The 15132-nt window shown below is 40.3% G+C and overlaps 2 protein-coding genes across 2 annotated transcripts; one reads left to right on the forward strand and one right to left on the reverse strand.

Annotated features, from left to right (window-relative positions):
• Positions 1 to 264: 264 nt before the first annotated feature.
• On the forward strand, positions 265 to 2174 carry ly97.3 (lymphocyte antigen 97, tandem duplicate 3). The gene is made up of 4 exons (XM_049598143.1): positions 265 to 403; positions 707 to 776; positions 1434 to 1556; positions 1892 to 2174. Exons 1-4 carry the CDS (start codon positions 311 to 313, stop codon positions 1996 to 1998), a joined length of 393 nt encoding a protein of 130 aa, XP_049454100.1. The 5' UTR covers positions 265 to 310; the 3' UTR covers positions 1999 to 2174.
• Positions 2175 to 5156: 2982 nt separating this feature from the next.
• On the reverse strand, positions 5157 to 13793 carry rheb (Ras homolog, mTORC1 binding). The gene is made up of 8 exons (XM_049598895.1): positions 13479 to 13793; positions 12638 to 12709; positions 9018 to 9085; positions 8815 to 8897; positions 8646 to 8702; positions 8499 to 8546; positions 8003 to 8084; positions 5157 to 5995 (listed from the first exon to the last, which is right to left on the reverse strand). The coding sequence occupies exons 1-8, from the start codon at positions 13528 to 13530 to the stop codon at positions 5903 to 5905; spliced, it is 555 nt and encodes a 184-aa protein (XP_049454852.1). The 5' UTR covers positions 13531 to 13793; the 3' UTR covers positions 5157 to 5902.
• Positions 13794 to 15132: the final 1339 nt, after the last annotated feature.

The raw sequence follows: 15132 nt of genomic DNA on the forward strand, positions 1-15132 counted from the left end.
TAAACCTTATATTGGACATAATCCACCCAAAGCAAACATGCTGTACCTTTCCACTAATATCCTCTTGTCCTCTTAAGGTTTAAATCCAGCTAATATAAATCTTTATCTGAGTGTGTGACAAATGCATACATTAATATTTGCAAAAGCCTCATAAATTATATACAGTGGTGGACAAAGGGTGGACAGCTCTTGCATAATGCAGGAATCTGAGCATTGGGAAACTGTAACCCCTGAACACAGTGCACCCTGTGTAAGTGAAGTGCTAAACATATAGACTTAACAGAGATACACCACTTAATGGGACGTTACCATGACAGGACAAAGTATGAGCAGGTATAAAAGAGGGAGAGGGGATGGATACGTCTCAGTCATTGTCAGGAGTCGACACAGACGAATCAGCAAGGTAGGTACTCATAGAACTGCTTGAGATGTCAAATTTTTTAACCTTCTGTTCTTGGTTGAAATATGTTATATAACAATCAATTTAAAATTAATATGAGACTGACTATTCTTTGCTATTGCACCTGTTTTTGCCTAGAATTTTTATGTACTATATATTTTAAATCAATTCCAAAAAATTGTGAGACAATCACCTGTAAGTATAGACATAGATTAAAACACTATTCAGTGAGACATGTCTTGAAATCTGGAGTACCACAAGTATTGTGCACACTATATAATAAATTCTGTGCTTTATCTCTCGTAGGCTGCAGCACTGAACAGAACAATGAAGTTGTTGGTCTTGGCTTTAACCATCGCCCTGCTGTTTACAGCTGGTGAGTCTGTCACTGATTCTCCACTGAATAAACACAACCTGTGCTGCTGTGCAACAGAGACGTCTACTTTCTTTCTTAGTCATTGCTGAACACGAAACACAATTCCAAGACAGTCTTTGCCTTTTGCAGATTGTAGGAGTCATATCCAAGACGTGAAAGTAACTGACTTACCTGTGACAGCTCAGTGTGGCTTTGAGCACCCCTTAATTATCAAAGCAGAGTAAAGCTGACAAATAACTTGCAAATGCTCATTTTCCTAAGATAGATTCCCTGCGGAGAACACATGGGCCACATTATGGCTTGAATTTAATTAGACCACAGGGTGGCTGGGTTACTGAAGGGGCCTAAAGGGCAAAGAACCAGGGGTCCAAAGTATCAGGGGCCTCCTTGGCCTTGCAAAATGTCACCAACCAGAAAGAGACTGACCTCACAGAGATGCAAAGGAACTGCAAAGTGACACAAAATGACCAAAAAGATGCAAAACAGCAACAAAAAAATGGGCAAAACCATCACGAAGTTGGTGTGTCTTGCACCTTATGTAGAAGAGATGGTGGGACCTTTTGCCTATCTGTGCCCATGGTCCCACTGTCTCATAATCTACCCATGGGCCAACAAGAAAAGTACAATGACTGAAATATTGTTTTTAACGGTTTTCAGGTGAAGCTCTGAACTGTCACCGGTGTGTCTCTAAAACGGCTGGAGGAACCTGTGAGCTCAGTGTGGAGGCATGTAAACCAGGGAAGGATGCCTGTGCCGCTGTGAGATTCCTCAAAGCACCACGTGAGTTTCTCTTCATGCTCAAACTGTTGTATCATTAACAAATACATGGACTCAGTACATGAATGAATTATAGTTGTATTAAAGGGGAAGTTTATTGAAGAAAAATATTTGCATGAGTACCGTGGTACCAAAATTAGATGGCTAGGGCCATGATTGGTGGTGTAAATTAATTAGTTTAAGTTTTTAAAAATGTATAAAACCAGTATCACGCAAGGTAATGTACGCTAGAAAGTCAGCTGCATGTCAGATAACTTAAACAGATGTTCGGGAATCAGGTGTCAAAATGTATTGGCACGACTGCCACAAAATAACCTTTTCCTTTTTAACTTTCTTAGATGGCCAGTACCAGAAATGCATGGCTCTGGAAGACTGCGAATTGCTGAAGCTCAACGCCTACATCAATGTCAACTGCTGTACCGGAGACATGTGCAACACCTTTTAATATCACAATGTATTGGAGCATCTTTGAGCACGGCACTTAAACCCAATGACTCCCGCCGACTGCTGCAAGGGGCTCCCAGGTGTGAATACATGCATGAGTTCAAAGAAGCCACAGTACCTTATAAAATCTGCTCCGTCAATCTTTTCCCATGATAAATAAAAAAATGTTTCCACAAAAAGAAAGTTCTCATTCTTTTGGAGAGCCACATCAAGTCAAAAACAAAGTCTGCATAGTATGAAAAATACAAGGAGTTAGAGGGTTCATGTTCAGGCAAGAGTTGCATGTTCAGCAGGTTGGGTTATTGTAATAGCCTTTTCTCTTGTGACCTCAAAAAGGTGCTCAGATAACTTGAGCTCATTCAGAAAACTGCTGCCACTGTTAGACATCTATGCTATCAGAGATGAAGAAAAGCATATCACAGCAGTTCTCGGGGCTTTGCACTGACTTTTGACCTAACTACTCTATAACATGAAATATTCATGACCAAAACTGACCTCAAAGTTTCAAAGAACATCCTCAGGTATGATTTATTAAAGGGACACTTCATGCCAAAATCACAAGTACTTTTTTCCTCTTACATGTAGTGCTTTTTATCAATCTAGATTTTTTTGGTGAGAGTGTTGGAGATATCGGCCATAGAGATGTCTGCCTTCTCTTGAATATAATGTAACTAGACAGCACTCAGCTTGTGGTGCTCAACAGCAATGCCTCTGCTCAGAGATCATAACCCTGTTGCTCAAGATAATCTACAGACCTTGTTGTGAGCATTTTCATGTACTGAACTACACCTGTCAACAATATCACTGCGCAAAAGGACGCATGCATCAACTCATGGAGAAGCTTGTGACAGCGTGAGATGTATGCATTAATGGCGTCCTCTTCAGCTGTGCTGTAATGTAAGCTAGCGCAGTGGTGCTAGGTGAGCTAGTAGGTGTATGCGGTGAAAAAAAAAAGAAAAAAAAGTTCCTACTAGCTTTGAGCACCACAAGCCAAGTGCCAACTAGTTCCTTTATATTTGAGAGAGGGCAGACCAATTTCTCCAACACTCGGCAACTCACACTAAAACAATCTGGATAGATAAATAGCACTATGGGTAAGAGGAAGATTATGTATTTATGATTTCGGAGTGGACTGTTCCTTTAAGAGAAAAACTGCTAATCTGCTTCATTTGGCAACTAGCAAAACAATTCTTTAAACAGAAATGGGATGCGTTGAACACCCTGTTGTGTTATGCAGGTGCACTGCCTATGAAAATTGTGCCATAAAAGCTACTCTTTCCTTTCTTGCATTTCACACAGCACTTGTAAAAATTTGAACATCCACAACTCCACCTCCCTCCAAAGTCCCACTCCCCGCTCCTCCATTACGTCCTTAGTACGCCTATGATGGACGTAGGTGTTGGCAAGGTAACGTGAGAAGAGGAGAGCGAGTGTAGTTTTAAAACTCAACCGGAGTCAGTGATGACTGATGAGTTTTAGAATAAGGTTACAGTGCTAACGTTAGATAGTAGCGTTAACGTTACTAGTAAGTGGAAACGCACAAGGAAGATAACGTTAATGTTTCAGTGGCTACACTACAGTAGGCTAACGTTAGCCATTAGCAACTGGATGTTGTGTAGTCATATATAACGTTATATGTTATATTAGAAGCAAACTAAAAATAACGTTACCTGTCTTGCACAGTCAAACGCAACCCTGGAGTGTTTTATCCAGGGTCAGTGATGACTGATGAGTTTTATATGACGTAAACGCTAACGTTAGATAGTACTGGTGACTGGCAACAAAAAAGGAAGATAATACTGAGGCTCAGGCAACGTTAAGCTACAGTAGGCTAACCGTTAGCAACTGGATGCTGTGCTGTCATAACGTTATAGCCAATGTTACATTAGAGGCAAACTAAAAATACCGGTCCAGCAGAAACTCTGCGACCATCTTGTCCCTTTTTAGCTCAGGATGAAGCTGCATCTGCATGTTATGCAAGCGGTTACATCAGTCCAGTCGGAGGCCTCCACGTGAGGAAGACAGACAGGATGCTCAGCCAATCATTGCATTCGGTCAGAATGCAATGATTGGTCGGAGTTTTCTTAGAACCATATGAGAATTGTACAATTATGAGTTTTTATCACTTCAGTGTGCCATCAGCTTATTAATAGCATTTTAACCTAAACAAAGAAAAGCGTAAAATTTCCAGAAAGGTAAGTGTTGCTTTAATTCAATTCAATTCAAAGGGGCTTTATTGGCATGAGAAACATGTTTACATTACCAAAGCAAGCATGAAATAAAAAAAATATATGTAGGCCTACAATAAATACAGATTTACCAGAATTTGGTTTACATGTCACTGCTGATTGGATACACTCATGACACACAAGCGCACCTCAAAACCCACTGCACAGGAGACAAGTCGTTCAACCTGGAAACCATAGTAAAGCAGTGCACACCATTTTCAGATTGAACGTGCCCCAAGTCTATGAGGGTGTGGTTCAGCCAGATTTGACTGACAGTGAGCCAACAACCCGCCAGCTGTCATGAGATTCAGATTTTAATATTGCTAAATCCTCACTGTGAATTATGTGACATTATCTTTTTGTAAGTGAGCCCCGCCCAGTTGAAACCAGTAAGAAGAGCAGACAAAACCTTTAAACCAAAGCAGGAAAATTGTGTGTCTATGCAGGATCACTCCCAACAGAAAAAAATACATTGAAAGAAGGCCCTTTAAAACACATGCCTGTCTATAATGTTACCATTAATATAGAAGCAAGACAGATCTCTGGTTGTGTACTACTACACTGAACTCTCTCAGGTCTCTTAGTGGTATGCTAATTGTTAAAAGATAACATTGATAGGCAGCATTTAGTGTATGCAGAGATGGAACAAAGCTTCAGAAATACATGATTCTGATGTCACCCATCCCTTCTTTGTACTGCATCTCAAAAACTTAGATCATTATCTGCTGTGCACTTCCTGCCTGCGCCCTCCTCAGTGTATTTTATCCTTTTAAATTTCTGCGCCTGCTGTATTTATTACCAGCTTTTTATCCCTTCTGTGAAGCAGTATGAATGATCTTAGATAGCTAGTAAAAAAATAACCTTGCCCTGCCTCCCAGTTGACAAAAATCTCACTGATCTGCCAAAGTAATAATCCACACTCAGCCCTGCGTTACATAACCACTTTTTGCTTTAATGATTACAATCAAAAACATTTGTACAACATTTTCAACATTAGAAAATGGATGCAGATTTTTTTTACCTTTTTTTTTTTTTGGCTGACAGTAACCGCTATGAAAACAAACTGAGGGGGACAGAGAAGTGGGTACTGTGTGGAGATGGAAGTAGAAAAAGAGCTGTATATATTGGAGGGACCAAACAGCTGGTGATGTATCAGAAGAAACGTCTGTGTTTACTTATCCATTTTCCGAGCGTGTGCATGGCAGACATGACATTTCTCTTATCTCTTGTTATTTAAACAGAGAGGGACTCGTTGCCTATATGGGAGCTGCATAATGAGAAGCTAAGATGCATCAAGCCACTACTATCTCGGTTGTCGTTATTACCGAGCACAGGAAATCATTTTTTCTGATACACCCAAATGAAGTTCTGTGTTTTGCATCAGTGCTGAGCACAGAGATGGAGGAGGGGTGGATTGTGGGAAATATAAGACAAGGGAACCGCCACTCATCCTTTCTTTTTTTTTTTTTTTTTATCAAACACACAAAGAAAAACGAGGATGACAAAAGGGAATCGGAAATACTGATAAATAACAGTGGAATCAGAGCCATAAATAGACAGTATTGGATATTTAGGACCCTGGAGGGGTGGAGTCAGCTGAGGTGGAGGAGAACTGGCAGCTAGCCTTCAAGTAACGGGATATCCCAGTGCAGTGTCCTGTGTGTTGATTGGGCGGCTCTACATCATGGAGCAGGACGTTTTTCCTGGCTGCACGCCGCCGTCCATCTTCTCTGCCTCCAGGATCATCCTCCGGAAAACCTCCACAGCCGTCTGAGAGAGAGAAAGCAAAATGCACACACACATACACACACAGATACACACACACACACACACACACACACACACACACAGGACTCTGTCACATGTTTCAGTCACACCACTTTGAATTTTCCAGAACACGCTACATTCAGTGGAGCCTCGCTGGTTTTAGGCTCAACAAGGATGGCGTTGTTTTTATGTGCCTTTAAAGACAGTCGAGCAATGTGTTTTCGCTAACTTGATTTGAAGCACATTAACAGACTTCCTGAATCTTAAATATGATCCCTGTTGTTCCTGGTGCAAGTTTGCTGCTTACTTTTAGCTCATGTTGGCCAAACTTGTACCTCTGCCTGAACAGAATTGAAGACAATCTACAGAGGAGCGAATACAACATGCTGTATCTTGGTATCTGTACATGAAATGATATTTTTGGCCACTTGGGGGCAGTGCAACAAGCCCTGAACACAACGTTGACATATTATTCTTGAGTTAATACAGCAAACCTGGTGGCAAACAGTTATCTATGCATCCAAAGACACATTAGCATTGATTGAGAGTCTTGCTTCAGGCCACTTAATGAATGTAAGTTACATAGTCACTCTCTTTTAACTGTGGTTACAGTTCTGGTTTTTAAAGCTGAACAACTGCCTGCTGTAGAGAGCATTGAGAATGAAATAGACAATAAAGCGCCTTTATTCCGCCTCGCCATTTTGTACAAAAGGTACGATCGCAGAATGTGGGGACAATGTGAGCCGGCAAAATGGCATGGGTGTGATGTTTTGACGATGTGTTCTGTGTGTTACCCAGTGTTGGGAGATTCAAAAAGCAGCTAGCAGCAGTTAGCAGCTAACTCAAATAAGAAGAAGAGTAACTGAAAATGTCCATAAATTGTTGACATTAGGGGGTCTGGGAGTTCCTTACCCTTCGAGGAGAGGGTTCTTTATTTTCTGGGGGGGAGTTTTATGGTTATTGACAAGACAGCCAGATAGACAGGAAAAGTCTGAGAGAGGGGGCATGACATGTAGCAAAGGGCCACAAGTTTGAATCGAACCCGAATCGACCCCGCCCACACGGGGAGCGGGGTCTTTTAATGCTGGATGTCGCCCTGCCAGTGTTCCCACATATATAGTATGTCACACTAGAGGCTGATGCTGTTGTTTTACATGTCACACCTGTCACAGCTCTTTTGTTCCGGAACGCCGGCATGCTAATGGTATCTAACATCACACACTCAGGTGGCGTTATGCTGGTACTGTTTGGTTCTTTATACAAAAAGTAAAGCCAGCCTAATGAAGGGTGTTTGTTGATACCCTATTATGGGATGTCTATGTAAAAATGGCAACAAACACTCTGTAGAGCTGAGGAGAACTAATCGGGTAATAGTCTGTCACCCCTCTGACATTATACAAACTCATTTGGTTACTGTTAAGTTTGTTTTGATAATATACCTTCCAGAGTTTCTTGTGAACTTTTTAATATACGTTCGGGCACACAATTAGACTCCAGTGTGTACTATCAATGAAAAGTACTTTATAAAGAGGAACTTACAGAAGGCAAAATAATATAATGGTAATACTGAATAAGTGCTGGCCAAACGTAAGCATCGAGAAAGGGGTCTGATAGAGTAAAAAGAGGAATTCAAGTGATTTATTACAACATGTATGCAGTGGACACTGAGATATCCAGACCTGCAGTCCCAGTTATAGGTCCTTCACTCCCCATAATGCCACTTGATAGCATCTCTTCTGCCCCCAAATGTTTTATAAACAATGCATCTTTAAAGAATTTCCCTTCAGAGCCACAGACATTATAACACTATGTTCACAGGCTGCTCCTCATGATGAGTAAACTGGTCTTGATTTGTAAAATTAGCTCTTGAGCCCTTTGTCAGACCGATCACAACCTTTGTGCAAACTGAACCATCAAATTATTGCCAACTACTATTTATAACAGATAGGCCTTGATAACAACCCAATCAAACATAAACAAAGTCCTTATCTCTTTGCAGTCGGCTCTTACCTGGTTCTCTTTAGCTGAGGACTCCATGAAGGCAGCGTTCCAGGATTCAGCTAATGCTTTTCCTTCTTCACAACTGATTACTCTAAAGAAGAAGAAAAAACCCAACAGGATAAAATACATAAATATTTCAGAGTAAGGCTGCAGAGTTCAACCCACAGAGTTCAAATCTGAAGGAATCTGCTCTTATAAACGCCTCCACTGAGTATGGTATATTTGCAAAGGCCAGGCAAGCAGTATAACTACGCTCGCTTCGTACAAATTGGCTTCCTCCTTCTTTAGGGTCGTCTGTGAACCAAATATTAACATCTGCTCTGTATTCCTGTTTGCGTGTCATGTGTCAGGCATGTTTGGTTTTGAATTTCTGCCAACAAAAGCCCACAAAATGATAAAAAATGATACAGGAATGATGACTAAATCTGGCAAGATTTAGTCATCATTCGATGTGTACTGACTATGGTGGACCTAATGTACAATTTAGGTGTGTGTGAGGACATACCGCTCCATATGTAGGTCATTCTTGTTTCCGACAAGCATAATTGGAACTCTGCGTTGGAGAGAAGAGAAAACACATCGTCATTTATGCTCGATATATTGCATACGTTTTGCTTCGGGAAGCAAAAGACGACGACGAAGCCGTACTTACTGAACTTTCCCCACCATGTCCAATAGTTTTTCATGGATAACTTGTACAACTTCAAAGCTGGAACACACAAGTGGAAAGATTCTTCTTCAGCATTTTGGCGCAGTTCAAGTCATCATACAGAACTTTGCAGAGATTTGTTTTCTTTAAAAAAAGGGCAGTGAAAGTATACCTTTTATTGGATGTAACTGAATAGACCAGAATGTAACCGTTGATATCTATGGAGTAGGTCTGTGGGAAGATGGAGTACTCATCCTGTAGAGACAGAAAGGTTAGATTTGGAACAGAAGACCAAGTAATGAAGCAAAATTAACACAAACTATGAAATATCATTATCGTAACAGCACATATTTACATAAAAATCGATGATCTTACCTGTCCTGCTGTGTCTACCAGCTGCAGATGGTACTCTTGTCCATTTATTGTGATCATTTTAGTAAATGCTGCAGTTAAAAGAAAAGACAAACTAGACATTAACCAATAGAAATGACAAATAAAAATCTATAAATGGACGGAGAGTACTAACACAGACAAATACAGCACCGTTTCGGCCATACAGCGCTATACTGTATCTTCATTACTCTATGTTTTCACAGTGCAGATCTCCTTACGGATCCATTTTGGTACCACTGAGTTCATCCAGTACAGGAATGGAATGTCAATATCTGCCTGGAGATGGGTCACATTATCTACAGGACTGAGGGATTGCACTGCCTGCAGCATCACGCTGATAACGCTGACACTTCACTTTATGTTAACCATCCCGAGATTATTTATAGATACAGACCACACACTCGAGAAACGCAGGGCGATGTGTGAGCGAACATGTCGGGGAGAAAGAAAAACAGCCTACAGGTGAAGTTTAAGACTCAAATCTCTGGGGTGTCTGGGAATATGTGTGCTTAGGTGGTTGATGAATTCCTGTATGTTCTCTCCTTTGGCAAAATGTACCGTTAAAGTACCTCCAAGCTACATTCCCTCTCTTAGTCTGTGATTTCAAAGCTTATACCATCGGAGTCAGGTTTAGAGGTTTATCTTTGGCCAAACACTACGACGGCTGATTTCTCAAAAGCTCCGCAAAAGAAAGTTTTCTCTGTGTGGTGTAATCAGCTGCTGGAGTGTTTGGACACATTGGTTTGGAGGGAACATTTCACCCTGCTGCTGGGTAACAGCTCTGTGTTCTTCTTTCACTGACATCATGTTGCACAGTTATAAGGATGCACAATTAAAATGTCTAGACTGATGGTTACACGCATCAAGTCTAGACATCAAGTTCTTCCTTTACCTCTGGAGGCACAGCCCGGAGTTTTTCGACTAACGGAAGTGCAGGGGCCTCGGCGATCGCTCACGCCCTTCACTTCCGGCGGTGCCCCCAGGGAATCGCCGTGTTGTTTACAAATACTTCGGGTAGAAAACCAGCAGTTTAGCTATATATCACATTTTTCACGTCACTATATCACCGTGTAGACTAATCTGATGTTTGTAAAGTCTATAAACACAATGATTGAACAAACGTTACTATTTCTGTGTGTTTTGTAATTAACATGGTTATCGTAGATTAGCTGGGCTAACCGTTAGCTGTTAACGTTAGCCGTTAGCGGTGTCTGTAATAACCATAGACTGTATAAAAATAAGGTAATAACTCTTAAACGGTCAGTGAATAAAATATTTTTTCCAGCGGATATCTTAGTTTCTTAGTTACTACATGAGTGAGCTAGCAAAGCAGTTTTGTGTTGCTATGTGTGGTATTTATTCAGTCATGGGAAATCACAGTGTCTAGAAAGCAGCAGTGGCTGCAGCTGACAGGGACAGTTAGCAAAGCTAACATCAGGACGTTATCTGTTAAAAGCCTCCCGTTGTCGGATACGACATGAAACTACTCCAGTTTGCTCAATCATGTTGTAACTAAGACATCCACTGGAAAAATTTTTTTTTTTTTCACGTTGATGAGACGGCGTTTTGGGTGGAGCGGTCGCTATGGACACGGAGCTTGCTGTTTCTTTAGGTACACATTTCCTGGGGACACCGGCACATCTCGGCCACGCCCCCTCCATTGTGATTGGCTAAAGCGCATATGTAGTTGTCTTTCACACAGGGCTGCTGACAGATTCTACAATGTAAATTGCAGAATCTGTCTTCAGAGATTACATGACCACAGATCAACTAAACCATCTCCCCAGCAACTGAGCAACTCCATCCACTGAGGAGGGCCGCAAGATGTAGCTGAAGGAGTTTTGCATTAGCGCTCCTGTCATCTGACTCTGTAGGGAGAGTTAAAACCAGTGTTTTTAAACCAAGTTTGGTGTAACTGCTCCGGTCATCTGACTCTACATTACGAGCAAAATCAGTGTTTTTTGCGGTGGAGTTTAGTCTTAGTACTCTTGTGCTGTGATGAGAACCTTCTAACAATAATTAAAATATAGATTTAAAAAATACACGCCAATCTTATATCTTCTTTTTTTTTTATCAGAATTGAAGCTCTAATGACAGAAGGTGTCATATGTTGTTCAGACTGAAGCCCTCTGAGACAAATCTTTGATTTTGGGCTCTCTAAAACTAACCAGACTCTACTTTGTATAATCAAGAGCTTTGACCAGCAGCCTAACTTGACACATGGATAACTGATGTACCACAGTAGGTAAAGTGTCACAGGATAATACGCAGATACCTCACATATGTGCTCATATATTGTATATTCAGTATGTGCGTAATTAAACTAGTAGTTTAACTACATTCTGCTTTAGCTTGCTAGTAGTTCAGCTACATTTATAGTTGCACAGTGATCCAAACAGTTACATGACCTGCAGAGACATTTTTGTTGTGTTAACTACTGAAACTACAAACAATTTTCAGCCATAAAAAGAAAGGAATGATTTTTTTAAATGTTATCTTACTATCTCATCTCAACTGCAATTGAACCCACTTTGACCACAATTTCTCATATTAAAAGGAAATGTTTAGAGAAGTAGTTGCATGTCGTTTCAGGGTGTCTACAGATATAAACAAGATGAATTTAAGACTATTTAAGACATTTTTAATACCACCTCATATAAAATTTAAGACCAAACCTGCAGTGGAAATACACATTATATATATTTATGTGTGTGTTTGACACAAATGTGTATGAGCTCTTTCCAAGTAAACAAACTGACGTCAGTTAAAAATGAACAGCAAGGAAATGTGACAACAAATGGGTGAGTTTAAGTTTAATGTGTTTAATGTAAAAAGAAAACAAAATCTCATCGCAATCTCATCATAAATGCTATTTATAATGCAATTCTTCTGTCTGTCTGATGATTGTAAACAGACTTTGGGTCTGTCAGGCTGGAGAAATGTTAACGGTAATGTGACAGAAAATATTTAAAACCCTTCAAATCTGAATTTAAGACATTCTAAGACTTTTTAAGGACCTGTAGAAACCCTGTATTTTAGATGTTACCTGGCTAAGTGAGTGATTCTGCTTGGTGCAATACCCCCAGCTGAACTCTGGAAGGCAGGTGTCTAACTGAAAAACACTGTATACAAAACCATAACTGACAGATTCGTTGAACTTTTCCATGAATACTATTTTTATTTTTTTGTTTTATGTATGACCTGTAAACAAGTGGGCATTTTTTGGAATAAAAAACCCTCAGTAAAGTTGCATTTTCTGTTGGTGTGTGTGACATTTTTGTTTCATACTTTGTTATAATTTCATGTCATGTGTACATTGTCAATTAGATCATTTTTTAACTACTTTTTCTAAGTAGCTTGGGTTAACTAAACTAGATTCCTCCCTAAGGTAGTAGCTTCCCCAGCACTGTTTATGAGACACAACATGAGGAAAAAAGAGCAGAGGGACTATTACATTCTATGTGGCTTTTGCTTAAGCCGTCATCTACAACCTAAACTGATCACAAGAGGTGATGCATCAGGATCTGAGTGGCTTACCACAGCCACTAAACAATTTCCTGTGTGTGTATGGAGGTGTAAAAATGCACGAAATCCCTACTTACTGTTTTCTATTGTGGGGTCATAGGAGTCCACAAACTGGCCTTCCACAAACTGAATTGTCAAGGAGGACTTTCCTGGAAAACACAGAGTGTTGTTGTGAGGAGGGAGCCTTTAGGTGCTGGGAAAATAATTGGAAATGTGTCAATTCAAAAGTTGTATAAAAGGAGCTAGTGAATGGAAAGAAATTATATGGAAATCCTACTTTGACAATTAGAATACAAGCAGACATTAAAGCTCACAATGCAAACCCTGCTGTAATACATGTTTATGATATCAAGTTATAATAGAGTAGGCAACCATACACACAATGCAAGTCTCTATGGGAATATTACATGGTTTTGCGTTAGTGCTGGTATGCTGGCTGGGCCTCCAGCCCCTCTATCTGCGTGTGCCATCTTGCCATACTCAACATCATCTCCACCGCATACACACAGCGCTTATTTGGTTTCACTTAGGCTAAAACTACCCGCACAGTACTGCGTCAAATCCCGGCGGGTCCTTCAGGGCCCTCACAAAGCATGGCCCTAACTACACAGGGTTAAGGTCAGTGATGGAGATCAATAAAGACAGTTGGCGTAGAAATATATCTTGCACACATTACGACAGGCCTCACATGATAAAGCCGCAAGGCCACGGCTCACCTGGTGGCGCTCTTTTGCCCCACTGTGGGATGTTGCGTGACAGAAACCACTCACTATAATTTAAGTCTATTACAGGAGGCGTAAACCGCCCGCATAACGGGCTTGAAATGGCCCAAAGGCCGCTGAAATGTAGCCCCAGCGTCGCATCCGAGGCCCTTGAGATGTCATCGCCCCTCTTCCCCGTCGTCTGCCCGGGACTCACCTACGGATCTGTAACCGAGGATGGCGATTTTTCGTGATTTCGGCTGCGGCATATCTCGTCCTGGTTATCGCATCTAGTCCTCGGGGTGTACCGCAACCTCCAACCGGAATGGCATCCAAATTCAAGGGGAGCAGAGATTCGACATACAGCCTCCAGATGACAGCGGGAATCTCTCCTCTTAGTCTTCTTTGAGAAGGGTTTTACGTCCTCAGCTTGGAAATAAAATGTTATTTCAGGACATATAAAAAAGCATGGAATATCTATAGATCTACAATAACTGCGTCACTCCCCTTTGCAATGTAATGAATTAGTAATTACTGCTCCGTCCTAATTGGCTGCAAGCGGAGTGAAGGCGGGTGTTTGTGCCCGTTGTAAAGCGCTGATTGGATGAGGCAGCTGCTCGTCAAGCGGCAGTGCCCTCTTCCTGGAATGTGATTGGCTGCTACATGCTTGGTGACGTGCTGTGTGGACGGGTGCAATGTCATTCACATGTTTAGGGTCAGGGAGCAGGGACACTGGCATCACTGCTCCAATGAAGACGTCATACATATATATTTTATTTATTTATTTATTTACTTATGTATTTATTTTTGCCCAGTTCTCACTGTAGTTATATAGCAGTCATATAAATTGACCTATAAAAGCCAACAATAAGATCACTATAAACGCATTATGTATCACCACCACACATCATCATTGTTCAGAGAAATATTATAGTAAGTGGTGGAAAGTAAGTACATTTACTCGAATAAAAGTTACATTTTAAAATTTAAAAAAAAATGTAAAAAGAAATTATTTTTTAAAAATATTAATTTTATTTGACAATATTAATTTATATGAAGTGTATAAAGTAGTTGAAAATAGCTCCACCTTTACCAGCCACAATATTAAAGTGATGAACACATGAATGCATTAATAATTAATGATAATCTGCTAATATAGAATCTATTATTTTGAAATGGGACATTCTGCATTATGAGTACATTTACTTTTGGTGCTTTAACTTTATTTGATGCTAATACTTTTGCCTCAGTAAAATTTGAATGTAGGATTTTTCCTTGTAAAAGAGCATTTCTACATTATGATGTTGTTACTTCAAGTAATAATCTAAATAATGAGTAAATAATCTGAATACGTTTTTTCACTACTGGTTAAACTACTATGTAAAAAAAAAAAAAAAAAAAAGAGTATAAACTTGTGTATTACAGCCACAGTCTTCAAAGGAATACTGATAACAGAGCAATTACAGGTGATAGCACAAGTCAGTGGTTTTCAAACTGTGGGGCGAGCCCCCCTGGGGGGACATAGAACCACTGCAGGTGGGGCATGGATGACCAGGGGAAGACTATGGAGTGATTTATGTAGGGAAGACGAACAGACAAGAGTTTACTGATGCACTCATGCTGACCATTATTTCACTCAAAGTTAACATGGATCCTTTTTTAGTAATTGCTTCTTCAATTCTTGTTAATGATTGATTAAAAAATGAAGGATGGGGAAGCATCAACTTTTTTTGGTTTCTGAAGGGAGGCATGATAGAAACAGTTTGGCGTAAGCGATGTCACACAAAAAAAATCAACAGTAAATACCATATATAGGCTGATGACAGTGGGAATTTAGCGATCTGAGGAGCAGTTTACAATGCATAATTATA

Source organism: Epinephelus fuscoguttatus, linkage group LG15 (assembly GCF_011397635.1).
Source record: "Epinephelus fuscoguttatus linkage group LG15, E.fuscoguttatus.final_Chr_v1".
NCBI classification, from domain to species: domain Eukaryota; kingdom Metazoa; phylum Chordata; class Actinopteri; order Perciformes; family Serranidae; genus Epinephelus; species Epinephelus fuscoguttatus.

Excerpts from the sequence above, each read along its gene's own strand:
- ly97.3 (XM_049598143.1), top strand. The coding sequence starts at position 311 with ATGACAGGACAAAGTATGAGCAGGTATAAAAGAGGGAGAGGGGATGGA. Across the intron at positions 777-1,433 it reads CGCCCTGCTGTTTACAGCTG|GTGAAGCTCTGAACTGTCAC; the intron begins GTGAGTCTGTCA and ends AACGGTTTTCAG. Across the intron at positions 1,557-1,891 it reads GAGATTCCTCAAAGCACCAC|ATGGCCAGTACCAGAAATGC; the intron begins GTGAGTTTCTCT and ends TAACTTTCTTAG.
- rheb (XM_049598895.1), bottom strand. The coding sequence starts at position 13,530 with ATGCCGCAGCCGAAATCACGAAAAATCGCCATCCTCGGTTACAGATCC. Across the intron at positions 8,703-8,814 it reads TCAGTTACATCCAATAAAAG|CTTTGAAGTTGTACAAGTTA; the intron begins GTATACTTTCAC and ends TGTGTGTTCCAG. Across the intron at positions 8,085-8,498 it reads AATGACCTACATATGGAGCG|AGTAATCAGTTGTGAAGAAG; the intron begins GTATGTCCTCAC and ends CTTCTTCTTTAG.